The sequence below is a fragment of the Lynx rufus genome, unplaced genomic scaffold (genome assembly GCF_022079265.1).
Source record: "Lynx rufus isolate CCGP_SWC_20201006 ecotype Redwood Valley unplaced genomic scaffold, mLynRuf1.p SCAF_18, whole genome shotgun sequence".
Taxonomy (NCBI): Eukaryota; Metazoa; Chordata; class Mammalia; order Carnivora; family Felidae; genus Lynx; species Lynx rufus.
In genome coordinates, this window is record NW_025814832.1 from 23,822,590 (window position 1) to 23,838,523 (window position 15,934).

Sequence of the window (15,934 nt, forward strand, 5' to 3'; positions counted from 1 at the left end):
AGACACAGAGTGTGTGTGCCAGTGGGGGAGGGGCAGAGAGAGAGGGAGACAGAGGATCCGGAGCGGGCTCCGCGCTGACAGTGGAGAGCCCGATGTGGGTCTCAAACTCACGAACCTTTGAGATCCTGACCCGAGCCGAAGTCGAGTGCTCCACCGACTGAGCCACCCCAGGCGCCCCCAGATTCTCTTTAAAGAAATAGCTTCAGGGGCGCCTGGGTGGCGCAGTCGGTTAGGCGTCCGACTTCAGCCAGGTCACGATCTCGCGGTCCGGGAGTTCGAGCCCCGCGTCAGGCTCTGGGCTGATGGCTCGGAGCCTGGAGCCTGTTTCCGATTCTGTGTCTCCCTCTCTCTGCCCCTCCCCCGTTCATGCTCTGTCTCTCTCTGTCCCAAAAATAAATAAACGTTGGAAAAAAAAAAAAAGAAATAGCTTCAGCTTTCCAACCCCAGCAAGTCCAAAAAAGTTTTAAAAATGTAGATTCCCTGATTCCAAGAACCATCCCTGCAATGCTAATGGCTCTATGGGGATCCTGCCCTCCTTGAGGAAGAAGCTTGTTTTGTAGATGGGGGGGAGGAGGGGGAGGGGCCGAAGGAGTAAAGAGCGTTTAAGTTAGTTGGAAAGGAGTTTAAATCCCAGGCAGAGACTCCACGCTCAACAGCCGAGACCTTTGTGATGTATGGCCGACGTGAATCTTGGATGATAAAGACCCAGAGGCCAGGGGAACTGCTGCCACCAGGTCAGCAGAAGCAAAATTCAGCACAAATTTCTCTTCTGCAATGAGATGGCTACGCGTGTCCCTTGCAGATATTGCAAAACAAGTGAATGAGGAATATAAATATATGCGCGATATATATACATATATATATCTCACCAGATTTTCTTTTTTTTCTTTTAAAAATGTTTATTTATTTTTGAGAGAGACAGACTGCCGGCAAGGGACGGGCAAAGAGAGTGGGAGACACACAGAACCCGAAATGACCTCTGAGCCATCAGTACAGAGCCCGAAGCGGGGCTCGAACCCACGCACCACGAGATCGTGACCTGAGGACCTGAGCTGAAGTCAGACGCTTAACGGACTGAGCCACCCAGGTGCTCCATCACCAGATTTTCTAAGAAAGAAATCCTATCAGATAAGTAGTCGAGAAAACAAGACTCAATGTCTTAATCCCCTTAGCCAGCTATGTAAACTCGTTCTCCCTCGCTCAGGCATTCTCTCTCTCTCTCTTTTGGCGTCACTGCTGCTGGAATGAGTAAGCTCTCTCTAAGCTAAAGTCACACTTCTATTTCCCCCCCAAGACTTTCAAAGGATAAATACAAGCTGTGTCTGCGGATCACAAGCAGCCGGTTACTCAGGATGGATTATGTGAGATTCAGTTTATGAGGGCAAATTGGGTCTCACACATGAGTCACCTTGAATAACCCAATAATTAATTAAAACCATGTCCTCCAGGGGACAATTTATTACATTCTCTGGCTTTTTATGAGCTAGGTGTAGTTTGGAAATGAAAAATGTGAGTGCTGTTCCATGATGTCTGCCCTGCCTTCTGCACTGGACTCTCGGGGACTCCCTTTCACCAGGTCCCAGAGGTGATGGGAGGGACGTCAGCCTGGAAGGGTAGAGCGGAGCAGCCGGGTTGCCCTCCTCCCCCCACCCCCTTCAGCTTCTGTAGCCAGGGTCCCAGCCAGTGTTTTCTGGAGTTCTTCCTGGAAACAAGTCGAGGTGTTGGGTTGGTTGATGCAGCAGAGGTGAGAGCCTTGGAAAGAGGGAAGGGGCGTGGGCTGCAGGGAGGGAGCCCAGGGATGAGACAAGATCCTGGCTCCCGCCTCCTCGGCAGTCCCTGGGCAGGCGTTCTGATACTCTTCTCCAGGCCTAGAGGTCACAGCTTCTCTGACTGGACAACACCAAGCTCAGGTCTCTCTTCCCAGTCGGGGAGGTGGTGTTGTGTGGGTGTGGGGGCAGTGCCTCTCCATGGGCAGGAGGCCAGAACAAAGTTGTAGGCTGGTTCGTCTTCTCCCAGTAGAAATCATCACCTTCCCAGCCACAAGGAGAGAAACGACCCGTTATTTACATATCTATAGTCTTCTTTTCAGTCTTCACTCCCTTCCTCTTGGTCTCCCAGCAGCCTTGGAAAGAAGGTGGGGCAGAGAAGATCGCTTCCACTTTGCAGATGAGGGCACTGAGGGTCAGAGAGAGGAGGTGGCTAGTCCAAGGGCACGCAGCTGGCAACAGGTGACAGAGCAGGGACAGAAGTTCCAGCTGCCCCCGTCAGGGATGCCCTGGGGGCAGAAAGGAGGAAGGGTGTGGCAAAGCTAGTCTGGCTACCCCACCTCAGAAACAGACCGGGCTCTGGTTCCCTTGGGAAGCGTGGAGGTCTCTGGGGACATCCCCGTGGAAGGACAGTCCTGTGCCAATGGCAGCAATTTCGTCCCTAGGCCTGGGACTATATACTCAGTCTCTGACACTCTCTGAAGGCTGGATAACCCAAAGACTCATCAGAGGATCCTATTCTCGGCTGGGTGGGAGAGGGAAGAGGAGTCTGCCTGGCAGGCTCCTCTCTCTTTGGGAGGGAGCAGAGGGAACTATGTAGCTCTCCTGTCCCCAGCCAGCTGTCGTGGACAGTGGGGCAGGAGCCTATAAGAATAAGAAGCCTAGGGGCGCCTGGGTGGCGCAGTCGGTTAAGCGTCCGACTTCAGCCAGGTCACGATCTCGCGGTCCGTGAGTTCGAGCCCCGCGTCAGGCTCTGGGCTGATGGCTCAGAGCCTGGAGCCTGTTTCTGATTCTGTGTCTCCCTCTCTCTCTGCCCCTCCCCTGTTCATGCTCTGTCTCTCTCTGTCCCAAAAATAAATAAACGTTGAAAAAAAATTTAAAAAAGAATAAGAAGCCTATAAGAATATATGTTGGACCTTTGGTCCAACATAGAGCAGTAATCTTTTTTTTTTTTTTTTTGAGAGACACAGAGAGAGCATAAGCAGGGAGAGGGGCAGAGGGAGAAAGAGAGAATCTTCAGCGGGCTCCAGGCTCAGCACAGAGGAGCCCGACTCAGGGCTCGATCCCACGACCCTGACATCATGACCTGGGCGGCAATCAAGAATCAGATGCTTAACCCACGGAGCCCCCCCCCCCGGGCACCCCTAGAGCAGTCGATGACCAATACCTTTGAGAATGGGGTTGACCCAGGTCTTAAATGAATAAACGGCACGAGAAAAAGGAGAGGAAGCTGTTATCAGTTATAAGCCAGTTGAGAGATGTATCAGCCGAATGTAAGGCGTGGAGTTTGTCTAGGTCAGGATTTTGTTTGAAAAACTAATTGTAAAAAGAACCGTGAGACAGTTGAAGAAATTGAAACATGGATAGTATTAAGGGATTATTGGTAATTTTGCTATGTATGATAATCACGTGGAGGTTTTGTTAAAAGAAAAAAAAAAGAAGAAATCCTGATCTGTTAAACATCCAAACAGAAGTGATTTTGGGTAAAATGACGTGTAGGATTTGCTTTAAAATACTTCGGAAAAAAAAAAAACCACCCTGAAATAAGGCTGGCCATGAGTTGATCACTGTGGACGCTAAATGAAAAGTATAAGGAAAGCATTATTATCCCCTTCTGCATATGTGAATTTTACTTTTTACTTTTTTTTTTTTTTACTATTTACTTTTCTGATATGTGAAATTTGCCACTAGAAAACAAGTCAGTAAAGTGTGGATCCCTATCCCAGAGAAACACATACATGCACCAACTTTCACCCCCCAATTTCAAGGCGTGAGCCCATGGAATCAGGTTTACAATCTTTGGGCTTACCAGACACCTACTTTCCTCCGGGGACAGGAGAGAATTGGAAAATGATTTAGCGGCAGAGCAACGACAGAACGTTCTTCTCCCCAGTGCCGCGGGTGTGGGCAGCCCAGGTGTCCTTAGCCCAGGCGCTAAGGAGTTTGGGCTCAGACATTGGGGTATAGGTGAAAATTTCCCAGCACAGCTCTGTTGTTGCTCCTAGAGACTCAGCTCTGAAATGAGACAGAATGGTGAGAGCGGGGTAGAAATAGGGGAGTTGAATTTCGTCCCCACCTTTGTAGTTTTAAAAGTCGGGGGGGGGGGGTCGGTGTCCCTAGTCAACCTTTACCGTGTGTGAACGAGTTCTTCCCGAACGCTTTATTTTTCCCTCTGCCCTTCCCTAACTTCCTCAAATAGGTTCTGTCTATTTTCAGGATCCGTTTGTACTTTTTAATGAGATTTATTTCCATTTCAAAACTTGGAAACAGCGTGGCGTTTAAACAGGGAAGAGAGAGCGAAAGGGTCGGAGCCTGGATTTGGTGCCATAAAGACACGCGTTGGAGTCCAGCCTTCATCATCCATTAGCCTCTAGAAATGGGACACAATAATCTCTTAAACCTTGGTTTTCTTATCTACAATAAAACAGAAATGAACAAACAAACAAAACAAAACAAACAAACAAAGAAACAAGCAAAGCTCCGGTAGTAACAATCGCCCTCTACCCAGTTCATTGTTGGGGGGGATTAAATGAAAGTGACATACAGGGCACTTACAATCCCCAGCACAGGACACACTGGGTTAGGATCCTAACAAGAATTCTGAAGCGGCCCCCCACCCCCACCCCCGAGAAGCAGCGGCGCAGGGATGTAGGGGTCTGGCCGGACGTAAGGTGCTGGCCAAAGTGGCGCCCCGGGGATCGGTCCTCAGGCCGGTCCCGCGCTGCTCCCGCGCACCGCTTGCGACGAAGCACTAGGCAGGTTTTGGTCTGGCGGGAACTTCCGTCTAGAGAGAGAGCCTCTGCCTCAGGGTAAGGACTCCCTATTAGGAGGGCGCACCTAACGGCACAGAGGTCTCTGGGTGGGTGGAAGGAGGGCCTGGGAGGAGGCTCCCACACTCTGCAGCTGCGCCCTCTGAGGTCAAAACGACCCATCCGCGAAGGACGCTTTGCCATCCAAGAGCGGGTGGGTAACCCTCGCGGGACGGGTGTGTTCGGCCACATTACTGAAAAATCTGCCCGACGGGGTGTTTACACCCATGTCAGTAAGGGAAGAAAGGCTCTTGGACTAAAGGGGGAAAGTCTTTAGGCCACCCCTCCTCTCGATGGAGAGTTGTTCCTATGAAATTTCCTTTCTGGAGGGAGGATCCACCTAGCCCGCATCTGAGACCACAAAGGGCCCCTGGTGGAGGAGCTGGTCTACCGTCCATCTTTGCCGGCCCTGGTTCCAGCCTTGGCCAGCACCCCTGGGACAGGTGATTGCTGAGGCTAGAAACACCATGCAGAGCAGGGGGGGGGAGCAGGGGACAATGAATGATGCAGAACCTGAAGGTAGGCTTATATGGGGAATTCCAATCCAAGGCTGGAGGGCACCCTTCCCCCCCACCCAGGTCCCTGTCTGCATCAGCCAAAACACACACACACACACACACACACACACACACACACACACACGTAGCCAGAGATCTGAACTGGGCCTTGCCAGATCCCCGGGGTTATTAAGGAATTGGTGGTGGCGAAGACATGGGGCGAGGGTCTGCTTACCATGGCTCTTCCCCAGGCCTCCATCTGGGCCTCTAAGGCTGAGCCCTGTTCTAAGGGAAAATTTCCAGGCCAACCCTAGGAATAGGAAACCGAGAACCCTGGTCTTGCTCAGTGGGGCTGGAACAGCCCCGACCAGCAGTCCCTCAGCCTGGGAGGGCGTGCCTTTGTGGCCAAGCTTTGGCCCTGTAGGACCTGGGTAGATAATGGAGCCAAACTTGTGGAGCTTCTCCATAATCATGTCCCAGTCAGCCTGGCTTTGGGGGCTCCCCCAGGGCAGGCGCCGAGAGGGACAGTCAGGGCGTCACTGGAAGTTCCCACATTGCATCCAGCTGCCGTAGCTGTCTACCTTCTGGTTTCATCTCTCCGTCCCGCTCCCACCATGGCAGCTCGGAGCTTACTGGAACCAGAGAACCCCCAGTTATTCTGAGGTCAGTTCATTCTGGTGTGAGCAAAACTGCTTCTTTCTCTTGGCCTCTGCCGTCTAGCCACTTGAGCACACGGCTGGCGAAAACTGAATGATCTCTGAGGATCCTCCCCACCCCGAACACCAACTGACCAGTTCGAGTAACTACAGAATTTGGGACTTCCGATCCTTCAAGGGGAGAAGAGAGAAAGGGGAGCCCCCCCCAACACCCCCCAATCAGAGATGGCCCTGATTAATGAATGATTCCTTGGGAGAAAGCTTTTCTACCCTCTTAAGCTCCTAGATCCTTAGCCCCTGGTGTTAGTTTTTATACAGTAGCCTCCAAGATCAGAATCCGCTCCCAAGCCCTCCCCCAGCCATATAAGCAACTTGAAGGGAGAGCAAAGTTCTTCGTGTCTCTGGGGAAAGATTTCTGGCCTCCAGGGCCAACAGCGGATACCAGTCTCCTCTAATTGTGGACCAAGCCATAGACTCTGTGGAGACCAAATAAAAAAAAAAAGTTGTTTTTTTTTGGCAGGAGATTTTCCAATTTAAAATGAAGGGCATCTCATCCACCCTCTCAGAGCGCTTAGAAAACCCCTGAAGGAAGCTGGAGAGGGAGAGGTACTAGTTTAAGCTGGTGATCCAGAGCTCAGAGCGCGGCTCCAATCCCAGATCTCATGTTAATGGAGGTGTTCCCTGTGTATGGCCCAGTACTGGCTCTGGACCTTGAGGGTCGGTGTAGATGGGCGGCAGACAATCGGCCAGATTCCTCCCGATTTATAACATGCTGGTGTCTGGGGTAAATGGCTGGCCCAGAACCTTGGCGGCCTGTCCAAGATGGACTTTCCTGTAGGTCAGAATACTTAGGTAGTAACCAGGAATCATCTGACTGTCATCTCAGGCTAGGGCTGAGATTCAGAGAAGCAGATGGTGTGTGTGTGTGTGTGTGTGTGTGTGTGTGTGTGTGTGTGAAATGCCTACTTTTCTCCTCCCCCAACTTTGTTTCTTGGAACAAATAACTTAGTGGAAAGCAAAGGGAAAATCTTTTGCTATAGAGGTGGGGGAGAGAAAAAGAAGGTGGGGCCACAAGACGGTCAAGTTCTGGACCATTGGAGGGGGTCTCAGGCCCGTCAGCAAGGGAAGTGGGGGAAATCAGGGCAAGAAGTTAAATCTCTCAAACGGTACTCTCCCCTAAGCCTCAAACCGACAGCTCCACTTTAGGCCAAGGAGGTGGGTTTGGATTTGAAGGGGCCTTGGTGCTGACTTTCCACTTGACTGCCTGTCCACCAGCAGCCCTGAGAGAAGCCAGCCATTTTTTTTTAATTTTTTTTTCAACGTTTATTTATTTTTGGGACAGAGAGAGACAGAGCATGAACGGGGGAGGGGCAGAGAGAGAGGGAGACACAGAATCGGAAACAGGCTCCAGGCTCCGAGCCATCAGCCCAGAGCCCGACGCGGGGCTCGAACTCGCGGACCGCGAGATCGTGACCTGGCTGAAGTCGGACGCTTAACCGACTGCGCCACCCAGGCGCCCCAGAGAAGCCAGCCATTTATCCTGATAATTATCATCCAGAACCACATGCACCTGATAGAAAAAAAACAAGGTGGAGATGGGGTGGGGAGTCGCTTACGACTGAAATTATTTTCTCAAATTTGCAGGTAAGCTTTTTTTTTTTTTTTTTTTTTATGTTCCTCATTCCTGAGTCCCATCCAGGATCGCAGGGGCGGGAACAAAGGAAGCCGAGTCTCTGGGGACCCGGGAAGCCGCTGCAAACCCCAAAGACGTTGGTTGTGCCTCTCCGTTTGAGGATGCCACTCTTGTTACTCTACTCCCAGTGGGTGCATCATTGAGGAGGAGGTTAGAGGGCTCCGCAGGGCATTACAGGATGAGGGGTGGAGGAGGTGATCTCCCACACCAATTTGGTCCTATTTAATGGGCTACTGTGGAGTTTATACCCTGGGGCTGACTGCCCCAACTGAGTCAGCCCGAGAAGGTCTCAGGGCAGGGCTCCCTCAAGGACCTAACTGTGCCCCACCTTGGATCCTCTCAGAATAATCAGTGGCCAGCCCAGTGGCCTATTTGTGGCTCTCTCCAGGGTTTCCCTCCCCACTAACGCCTTCGACCTCCAGGAATGCTCCCTTTTCCTGTTCGTGCTTCTGCCCAAAGTGAACGCTGAAGCGGGCCTAGAGATTTGTCCAGCCCTCCGCTCCTTACACAGGCAGAGGAGAAAACAGAGGCTCGGAGAGGGGAAATGATTCTGCCCACCCAAACCTTGCTCTGCAGTGCCGCTCTCTAGGCCCCAAATTCCTAGTGGTTTGGGCCAGATCCACACTGGGCTCTTCTGGGTTGGGTGCTGGGGTGGGTGCCGGAGGTCGTGCTCCCCAGCAAAGCCCAGGGTGGGAAGAGGCTGGGGACCCTGGGGGCCAGCAGGGCCTCCAACTGGACACACAGCACACAAGGCAGGCAGGGAACAGCGTGCTTCTGGCCCACAGTTGCAGGACCAAAGGACTGGAGGCTCTTGGTCTCTTTTCAGCGACCCTCAGTTTTGCCCCCCAGCCCCCCCCCGCTCCTCACTCTCTCCCTCCCTCCCCCTGCTCCAGACCCCCACTCACGGTTCTTGGGCTTGGCTAAGCGCTTCTCTGGTTTCCAGGCGCCATCAGGGCGGGCGCGCCGCTCCTCTTAGCAGACCGTCTTTTGATCACTCCTCAGATCCAGTGTTCCGTGCCCGAGGCCGTGATCGGCTCATTTTGTAGCTCTCTCCTACAGTCTCCGCTTCGAAAGCACTTGAGTTTGTCCTGAGAGGGTCCTAATCCCCGGGGATGTCTCCAGGCTTCTCTGGGTGGGGAGAGACAGTGGAGGTGGCCGCGGCCTCCTTCTCAAGAACCGTGCCTCCAATCTCTGATTCTTGTAGCTCCTGGACCAGGCCGTCAATTTGCCCGAAAGACTTTCCTCTAAGGTCGGGAGAGGCCCAGCCTGACTTCAGTTCCGAGAGAAGGGCCTGGGCCCCCTGTCATTCCCAACCGCCGGCAGGGCCCCCGAAGCCGGTGACCCACTCCAGGCCGCCCTGCAGACCGACCTTGCCAAGGGCCGGCTCCGGCCGCCTGCGGAGAGGCCCCTTCCAGACTCCGGAGGAGAACAATGGAAAATTGAGAGGATCCGAAAAGGAGAAACTGAGTGTGTGCGTTGGGGGCAGGGGGCAGAGGCAAGTAAATCTGAGAGAAGAGAGAAAGAAATTGAAAAAAAAAAAAAAAGACATAAAGGAGAAGGAAAGACAGAAAAGGAGGAAGGAAGGAAAAGAGAGAAAACGAAAGAAAGAAAAAAGAGGGGAGGAAAAAGCAAACAAAGGAAAAATAGGGTAAGGGACAGCTAGGGAGAAAGGGACCGAAGGCTACATAAAGGTACCCGGGGATGGGGAGGGGGGCGAAGGGAAGCAATACAGACAGAAAGAAAGAATGCGGGAAAGAATGCAGGAAAAGAAAGATAATTAAAATCGAAGGAAAGAAAGGCAGTCAGGACAATACAGATGTAAAAAAAAAGAAAAGAAAGATACCAAGAGACTAAAGACAGACGAAAAGAAAATACAGATGGAAAGAAAAGAAAGGATGTTAGAAAAGACGAGAGAAAAGAGCACACACCCCATTAGGCCCTCTTCATAAAGGAAGCGGCTCCAAGCAGTGTCGCGGCAGCGGAGCCCTGACCTTTGCAGAAAAAGAACTGTGGCCACCACAGATAAATTCGCCTCACTCTTCACGGCCGACCTGAGGCCTTCGGTCGTCGTGATCATATACCTTGTTCCAGGTGGGAGAACGAAGACAGCGGCGCTCACCTTGCTTTACAAAACATAATACATAATTTAACCACTGCCCCAAGTGGGCCGAGGGGGCGTCGCTCGCCCCCTCCCCCTCGCCGGCGACCCGAGCCCGGGCGGGGGCGGGAGCTGACAAGGAGGTTCCAAGTCCCCGTGGCGGAACCCCTGGGGGCGCGGCGGCCGCGCTCAAAGGCCCGGCTGTAAAGGTCAAAGGCGGTCCGTGGGGCCGCGCTGAATGGGCTCCCGGAGGTAAACAGACTCTTAACTTTCAACTTGGCCTTGACCTTCCCGGAGGTGTCTGGGCGGTATGTAAAGGAGCAGCTGAGGCTTTCAGCGCGTTTGGCTGGGTCCGTAAAGGGACCTGGGGGGGTGGGGGGGACGGCTCGGGGTCCTGGAGGGTCTGCATGGAGGCTCCCAGCAGGACACAAAAGAGTCTGTGGGGCGGGGCGGGGTGGGGGGTGCCCGGGGGGAAGGGTTGGCTCGGCCTGGGCCGGCTGGGAGGTCAGAAGGCCCCCTGAGACCTCAACCGAACTCTCGTCCGGCTGGAGGGAGGATTTGGAGGCTCTGAGCCTCAGTTTCTCTTTGTGGAAATCTCAGGCGTACACAGGGCTGGGAGAGGCAAGTGAGGAGAGGCCGGTAGTCTTTAGGGCAACTGTCCTTTTCTCTTCAAATAAGAAAAGGTGGCTGTAGTTCCTTAGACACAGATACACATACAGAACTCGTAGGTGTTCAGTTTATAAAATGCTCTCAAGTGCATTCCATTTAAATTCCATTTAATCTCCACACCATTTCTGTGAAGTAAGAATTATTGTCCCCGCAAGGAGACATAATTTTTACGGATGAGGGAGTTCGTCGCACCTTATCTGAATTCACTAAACGTCGATGACAGGTCACAGAGAGACGGACATGCATACACATGTACAAGAAGCGGGAACATATGTCATATGCTAATAAATATGACATCCAGAAGGATTTCCTGGGATCTAGTAGATACTAACTAAATTGCAGAGTGTAACAAAAACAAAAACAAAAATCCTAGAGTATTTGTATTGAAATGTATCTGTTTACACGGGAGTCTCTAGCACAGCTGGAGAGCTTCTCCCCGGCAAGGTTCGAGTGAATCATCTCTGCGTTCCAGAATAATGCTGAGCTCAGTGCATTTCCGTGGACACGAACCAGAGCACTACATATCCCCAAATCACATATATCTGTGTGACTCATCCATGTTGTGAATAGCAGTAGGGTTTTTTTATTGCTGTGTAGTACTCCCTTCTTTAATTATAGCACGACGTATTTACCCATTGTACTACCGATGGACATTTGGGTTGTTTTTGTCTTTGAACTACAAGGAATTAAGCTGCTTTCGACATTCCGGTACCTGCCTTTTGATGGACATAAACATTCGTTTCTGTTGGGAATATGTCCAGGAATGGAATTGCTGGGTCATAAGGTATGACTAGAATTATGTACTTTGGGGGGCGCCTGAGAGGCTCAGTCGGTTAAGCGTCCAACTGGCTCAGGTCATGATCTCGCAGTTCGTGAGCTCGAGCCCCGCGTCGGGTTCTGTGCTGACAGCTCGGAGCCTGCTTCGGATTCTGTCTCCCTCTCTCTCTGCCCCTCCCCTGATCACACTCTCTCTGTCTCTCAAAAATGAATAAACATTAAAAAATTAAAAAAAAATTATGTATTTCTAAGTTTAGGGATCTTATACCTGTACTGTCACCTACAGTAAAAACCAGTGACAAGAGGTGCCTGGCTGGCTCAGTCGGTGGAGTGCGTGACCCTTGATCTCGAGTTGTGAGTTCAAGCCCCACGCTGGGTGTAGAACATACTTAAAAAAAAAAACATTGAAAAAAATTGTAGTCTTTAGGTAAAAATCCTGGCAGTTTTGTCTTTCATTATTACACAAGCAAGAGGCTAGGAGAAGAAACTGGAAAGCATCCAAAGAGATATCTCCTCCCTTTTCTCTCATGTTGTTTTCAAATAAAATAAAACCTAGTGAGGATTTTGTGCTTGGTGTCTTCTGTTATTAGCAATGTCCGTCGAGGGCGAGCTATGATCTCCACTACAGCCCCACAGCTTGGGGGAAATTCCAGTTTGTATGGGTGCTTTCCTGAGAGGTGGCTCAAGTTCAGGTTCAGGTTGGTACGGTTGGGCATGGCTGAGCCCACCGAGAGTCAGGGTGGATTGTTTCGTATAATCGCCATGACGCTGGTGTGGAATGGAAAAGTTCCTGCCTCCTCCAGAAAAACTGGGGGTTCTAGAAGAAGTGGACCCAGAAGGATTTGATTTGGGAGGGGTAGCAAAGGAAACAGAAAAACCTCTGAGGAACTGTGACACAAATTGGTTGGAGTCTTCTGAATTACACTGTACAATAGGGCCCAACGGAGGGACCTCCAGCAATCCTTGCGGTGTTTCGGGCTCTCTCTCTCCCATCCTGCTTTCCAAGGAAATGTAAATCCTGGAGGAAGCCAATAGGGGGTCTTGGGCTTTCTGGACACTCAGCTTGGGTAGGAATGTGCCAGGGCCATGGTGAATTACCTGGGCCTCTTGGGAATTAAGAGGAGAACCGCAGGGCGGAGAGGCTGGACATCTTTGCACAGGGCAGGCTCCTTCTTCCTTGGGGCCCAGCACCCCTGCAACCCGTGTGCTTAGCCAGTTAGGCCTGGTTTCCTGGAAATTCCTTAGATCCCAGCAACGGGGGAAAAGAGATCCTCTTTTCTGGCTGGTACTTCGGGGTTTTATAAGACCCTTTCCCACCCCTGCAACCCAATTCTCTCTTTCCCTCTTGGTGCTGTCGTCCCTCGGCCTCTGCCTCTCTCTGAATATACAAGGCATCTTTGTGCTCTCTCCGTACTTCTTCCCCCACCATGAAACGGAAATCCGGACCCCCTTTCGCAGGCTACAGCTAGAAACTCCATTTCCCTTTCAGATCTGAACGTGGCACATCCCAGGCTCCAGATCTCCCGTCTTCTCCCCAGCTCCTGTCCCCCTCCCTCTCTTGCCCCACCCCACTCCCGGAGCTGGCGGGGCGGTAGCTGGGATCCCGGGGTGTGTGGGGGGGGTGGGGGGAAGGGCTTCCCAGGCACTTCCCTGGGCAGCCTATTACGCGCATCCGGAATAGGAGGGGCACCTGGAGTGAACTGGGATGCTTGCCCCCCCCCCCCCCCCCCCGGGACCTAAAGCAAGGGGTTCCCAGAAATGCCCTCTAATCCCCATTTCCCAGCCTCTTCTGGTTCAGGCACCTTCCCAGGTTCCCCTTTCAGGCACAGAGCGGCCTCCTCCGGGCCCCACCCCCGACTCCCCTTCCCCACCCCACCCCCACCATGAGATGCACACTTTATAGGGAGAGCTTTTTATTCTCTCGTTAAACCTGCCAAAGCACCGGAGACAGAGAGCCAGGGAGGGAGAGGAGGCTGCGGAGGTGGGGGGCCGGCTCGTTGTCTTCTCTCCCTCCCCCCTCCCCTCCCGCCTCTCTCTTCCCCCCAGGACGCGGAGCTGGGTAGCTCCAAACTGGAAAGCAGAGAAAGGACACTTCCTCTCGGTTCTTTTCTGGTTTCCAAATGCAATAAAAGCGAGGGAGAGGGAGAGAGGGAGAGAGGGACTTAGGGAGGGAGGGAGGGAGGCGCGCGGAGGGAGAGAAGGAGGGGGAGGAGGAGAGAGGGAGGGAGGGAGAGGGAGAGAGACACACTGGGAGAGAAGCAAGGGTAAAGTATTTTCGCAATTTCTGCCAGGAAGATTTTACTAGCTTCTCTCCCCAAGGCCACAGCCAATCAGCGCGCGTGCCCTGGCACCTGCGTCTCCTGCGTCAAGACGGCCGGGACGAGCGAATGCAGGCGCCGGGCGAGCTGGGAGCGATTTAAAACGCCTTGGATTCCCGGGGCCTGGGTGGGGAGAGCGAGCTGGGTGCCCCCTGTATCCCCCACCCCCGGCACCCCATGAGCCGACCCGCGGCCCCATGGAGCCCGGCAATTATGCCACCTTGGACGGGGCCAAGGACATGGATGGCTTGCCCGGCGCGGGAGGGAGTCGGAATCTAGTCGCCCACTCCCCACTGACTAGCCACCCAGCAGCGGCGCCTACGCTGATGCCCGCCGTCAGCTATGCCCCCCTGGACCTGCCGGGCTCTGCGGAACCGCCAAAGCAGTGCCACCCTTGCCCCGGGGTGCCCCAGGGGGCGGCCCCGGCTCCGGTGCCTTACGGCTACTTTGGAGGCGGGTACTACTCCTGCCGAGTGTCCCGGAGCTCGCTGAAACCCTGTGCCCAGGCGGCCACCCTAGCTGCCTACCCCGCCGAGACTGCCGCCGCCGGGGAGGAGTACCCCAGCCGCCCCACCGAGTTTGCCTTCTATCCGGGGTACTCGGGACCCTACCAGCCTATGGCCAGTTACCTGGATGTGTCGGTGGTGCAGACTCTGGGGGCCCCCGGGGAGCCTCGCCACGACTCCCTGCTGCCTGTGGACAGTTACCAGTCCTGGGCCCTCACCGGGGGCTGGAACAGCCAGATGTGTTGCCAGGGAGAACAGAACCCGCCAGGGCCCTTCTGGAAGGCAGCATTTGCAGGTAACTTGCCCCACTACTTTGGGTCCCGTTGGTGCGGAGTGTGGGTTGTAGGCCCGGCGGGCACTTGCATGGGAGGAGGTGAAGGGAAACTTGGGGCTGGTGAGGAGGAGCTTGTGGTCCTCTGTTGGCTATTAGGACCCTGAAGGAGGGTTTTAGGTGGTTGAAGAGCCTGGTGGAGCCCCAGAGGGTCAGTGTGCGGGGGTGGGGGTGGGGGGTGGGGGTGGCTGAGCTGGGTGTTTTCTAAAGCCTGCGGGCCACCAGACCCCTTCACCTCCCTAGGAGGCTTTGGGACCAGCTTCTCAATATGTCAGAGTGTTTGGTTCCCCTATCACCTCTGAGGGGCTCAGGCTGTTCCTACCTCGAAGATCCCAGGTTTACTTCTGCCAAAAGGCTAAATGACTCTCAGTTTAGCGAGTATGGGGGTGGGGTGTGTCGGAACAGAGACAATGGATGTTCTGTAAAAAATACAAGCCCTCCTTTTCTCTCCAATGAATTTTCAGTTTCCACAGGAAAATTCAGATTTCCTGCAGTCATAACCTAGGGGTATGTGTGGGGTGTGTGTGTGTGTGTGTGTGTGTGTGTGTGTGTGTTGGGAGCGGGGACAGAAATGTGTTCCCTTCTGTACATAACTTGGCTGTAGACTCTAGGAGAGTGGCCAGGAGTGTGAAAATGCATGTGGGGGTGGATGTATGTATGTGACCCTGGGCAAAGGTCTGGCCGTGTGTGATGGGTGTGTTTCCAGACCTGCAAGCGTGAGGACAGTGTTAGGTAATCCTGGTCTTTCCAAGCCTCAGCGGTAATTAGAACCGAGCCGGAAGTCGAGGTGTCCCGCTGTGCTTCGGGGGAGTGGGAGCCCACGTGTGTCTGAAGGGCGATCTGGGTGCTCCTGGAGAGTTACTTAGCTTGTAGGGCCTGGGTCTGCGCGTGGGCTTGGGGGCAGAGGTCTGAGCGTGGCTTTCTCTCCCTCCTTCCGTCGACGCGCAGATACAAGCGCGCAGCACCCTCCAGAAGGCTGCGCCTTCCGACGGGGCCGAAAGAAGCGCATCCCGTACAGCAAGGGGCAGTTGCGCGAGTTGGAGCGCGAGTATTCCGCTAACAAGTTCGTTACCAAGGACAAGAGGCGCAAGATCTCCGCGGCCACCAGCCTCTCAGAGCGCCAGATCACCATCTGGTTTCAGAACCGCCGGGTTAAGGAGAAGAAAGTCCTCGCCAAGGTCAAGACCAGCACCACTCCGTGAGGGAGATCCCTGCCTGGGGAGGTTGGGGGCGGGGAGAAATGGGAGTGTCCTGGGGAGACCGGGAGACTGCCAGTGCCAGGCTGGAGCGCAGGACTCTAGTGAGGGGCTCCCACAGGTTACACTCGTCACAGGCCACACCTCTTGGGCTGTTCCTCAGGGATGGTCTGCTGTACCCCCATATGTTCTAGGGAGCCAGTGAGGCCCAGAGTTACAGTCCAACCCACCAGAGTAAGCCACCACCTACGGGACCTGTCGCGGTCATAATCATTCATCTTAGCGGTGACAGTAATTACTATCACCAGTGTGAGTTCCCATGATAATTAGTCTCCTATTTTCTATCTAGAGCTCTGAAGAGCACCTTAGAAACCGCTTGCATGGATTGAGCTGATTAT

At 53.5% G+C, this 15,934-nt stretch overlaps 1 protein-coding gene across 1 annotated transcript; it reads left to right on the forward strand.

Moving 5' to 3' along the window:
* The first annotated feature begins 13,700 nt into the window (after window positions 1–13,700).
* HOXB13 (homeobox B13) lies at window positions 13,701–15,542 on the forward strand. Its single transcript, XM_047080451.1, has 2 exons — window positions 13,701–14,304; window positions 15,289–15,542. The coding sequence occupies exons 1-2, from the start codon at window positions 13,701–13,703 to the stop codon at window positions 15,540–15,542; spliced, it is 858 nt and encodes a 285-aa protein (XP_046936407.1).
* Window positions 15,543–15,934: the final 392 nt, after the last annotated feature.

Excerpts from the sequence above, each read along its gene's own strand:
- HOXB13 (XM_047080451.1), top strand. The coding sequence starts at position 13,701 with ATGGAGCCCGGCAATTATGCCACCTTGGACGGGGCCAAGGACATGGAT. Across the intron at positions 14,305-15,288 it reads CTGGAAGGCAGCATTTGCAG|ATACAAGCGCGCAGCACCCT; the intron begins GTAACTTGCCCC and ends GTCGACGCGCAG.